This window comes from Octopus sinensis, linkage group LG10 (assembly GCF_006345805.1).
Source record: "Octopus sinensis linkage group LG10, ASM634580v1, whole genome shotgun sequence".
Lineage (NCBI taxonomy): Eukaryota > Metazoa > Mollusca > Cephalopoda > Octopoda > Octopodidae > Octopus > Octopus sinensis.
This window is the reverse complement of record NC_043006.1, coordinates 59,608,077-59,610,576: the sequence shown is the minus strand read 5'-3', so window position 1 is coordinate 59,610,576 and position 2,500 is coordinate 59,608,077. Positions and strand designations below refer to the sequence as shown.

Below are 2,500 nucleotides of genomic sequence, written 5' to 3'. Positions count from 1 at the left end.
AATTTAAATAAAAAAAAGACAAACAAACAAACAGTAAACAAACATTCAAAGCAAAATTAACAAGGGAGAGAAATCCGAAACATTCCTCCACTCCTGCTCCTGAGTGGTTTTAGATATTTCGTGTCAAGTCTACTTGTTTAGGCCTTATGCAGTTGGTGAAAATAATTACATCTGTTGTAACCTTGACGATAAACTAGAATCCGATCTAATATTCTTAGCCATTAATTCAGAAGAATATACTCTTAGAGCATATCGTTCTTACTGAAATATGTTGTCTGCAAACTGGAACTCAACTAAATTTCTCTCCTACCATACTTTTCCTGCTTTGTGAAAGCTAACACGCAACAGCTTTATTTTGAAGCGACTTCTATGTTGAAAGAAATATTTTGTGTTACTGCATAGTACACAGTTAGTTATAAAGGTGGATACCACCATCATAGAAGTTGTCATGCTATACATGTCGTATAGACAGAGGGTAGATATATATATATATATTATATATATATATATATATATATATATACATAAAAAGGAAATGAAGAAAATGCTGACATTATAAGAGAAAAAAATCAATCAGATGCGCAACCGTTAAAAAGAACTTTCACCTAATTAAATACACTCTCCCTTACTTAAATTATTTTGTCAGCATTTTCTTCATTTCCTTTTTTTATATATCACAACTCGTGTTCCACATCTCCTTTTTTGAATATATATATATATATATATATATATATGGGCTGCTCTTTGCCTTTTGAATAAAGGTTTGATAAATAGAACGACACATATAGCATGACTTAACTTCAGCTTCGTTTCGAACGCTCTATCATTGCTTTTCCATGAATCAGCGACCAGTTACCAGCAATCTATTGCAACCGGTTGGTTTACTTTACCACAAAAATGTCTATGTTCGAGCTCAGGAAACAGCCTCAGTTCCACCACGGATGTATCACAGCCCTGTGTAAATTTAGAACAACTGAGAGCGATGAGGTGATGAAGTAGGCGTTTCAAGATTGAACAATTTCGAAATAAACTTTTGTCTTTTTCTTTAAATTCTTCAAAACTTTAAACATTAGGAAAAGAGACAGTGACAGAGAAAGAGAAAAAGTGAAAGAGGGAGACTGAATTAATTATATCAATTTCCAAACACATTAAAAGTATCAATCTATTAATAAAAAAATATCAAATACAATAACAATAAGGTTTCAGGCTCCTTTCGTTCACGCAAAATGATTGATTACCATAACGGTTAATCCGATAAATATCCCCAAGTATCTCCATAGAATTCACAGTACGAACGTTGACCATTGCTTCAAAAATAGCATCACTGGGAGTAACTTTCATTGAAATAATATATAATCCAAGTGGATCCTCATACTTCAGTTGAAAACCTAATAGTTTTGGATTCGTTTTAATTTTTAGTGATCCCGATGGACTTTGTTTTTGTACATTTAATACAGTAAGAAAATTAAATTTAGCACATATTTTGCGAAACTTTTCGGTCAATGAATTGACAGATTTTAACATGTATTTTGAAAGATCCGAAACAATTGCTTCCTTGGGATCAATGTCTGTTGTTTTGTAGCATGCGCAAAACTGTTGTGGTATTCCTGCTTGCGCGCATGTTCTTGTGTTTGAAATTGCTTCAAATAAACTAATTGGTTGGAAAATTTGATTGTTGCTTCTAGATGTCTTTGGATGGGATTTAAAAGTACCATACAAAATATCTTTAAGTGTTTCATGCGTGTCAAAAGGTGACGTTAAGTATTCACTGTTTTGTTGAAGATTACTTACAATTTTTGGATGTTTGCGTTTAAATTTTTCTGGTACTTTCAGAATAAATAATGGCATTTTATCTTCAATGCGTCCAATAAGTGTTCGCCGAAACCAGTCAAATCTATGTCCATGATCGCTCATGAAGAAAAGAAAACTATTATTTAAAAAGCCTTCGGAATTGAGAACTTTAAAAAACTCAAAGAAGTCATTGTCTGCTACTTCAATCATGTTTAAATAATCATGACTGATTTCCGTGATCCAGGAAAGTCCAAAGAGAGGCATTTGGTGATAGTAACGGCGAATGAAACTGAGGAAATAATTTACTATTAACATATGTTTTGGACTACCACCATGGCATAAGTTTGAAACTTTTCCCAGACGGACTCTTTTATTTTCCAAAGCAAGCCACACAGGACCCAACATGGTTTTTACTGGATGAACAGACTCAAAAGATAACCAAAATGGCCGCATGTAGTGGTCAGTTGGTTGTTTAAGAAATCCCTTATCGAGGTAATTGAATAAAGAAATGATGGGTGCATCCTCCGAAAACATTGTAGCATACTGGCATTTTGAAAAATTCTTCCACAACAATGGGTAGCCGTCAAAAAAATTGCTTCCCACTGGGGTTTTATGAAGTTCGTATGTGTATTTCCCTGTCAGTAATGGTATCAAGTTTGGGAATGTATTTTCACCGACTTTAGTGTAGCCTTTAAAGGCAAAGCCTCCC

General features: G+C 33.7%; 1 protein-coding gene across 3 annotated transcripts in view; it reads right to left on the bottom strand.

Moving 5' to 3' along the window:
• Nucleotides 1–1,110: 1,110 nt before the first annotated feature.
• Nucleotides 1,111–2,500, bottom strand: part of LOC115216737 — a 53,966-nt gene continuing 52,576 nt past the window's right edge. For all 3 annotated transcript variants that reach the window (XM_029786284.2, XM_029786286.2, XM_029786285.2), the window contains exon 2: nucleotides 1,111–2,500. This exon is cut by the window's right edge and continues 1,250 nt beyond it. In XM_029786284.2, the coding sequence (XP_029642144.1) occupies nucleotides 1,180–2,500 (1,321 nt within the window). In that variant the 3' untranslated portion in view covers nucleotides 1,111–1,179.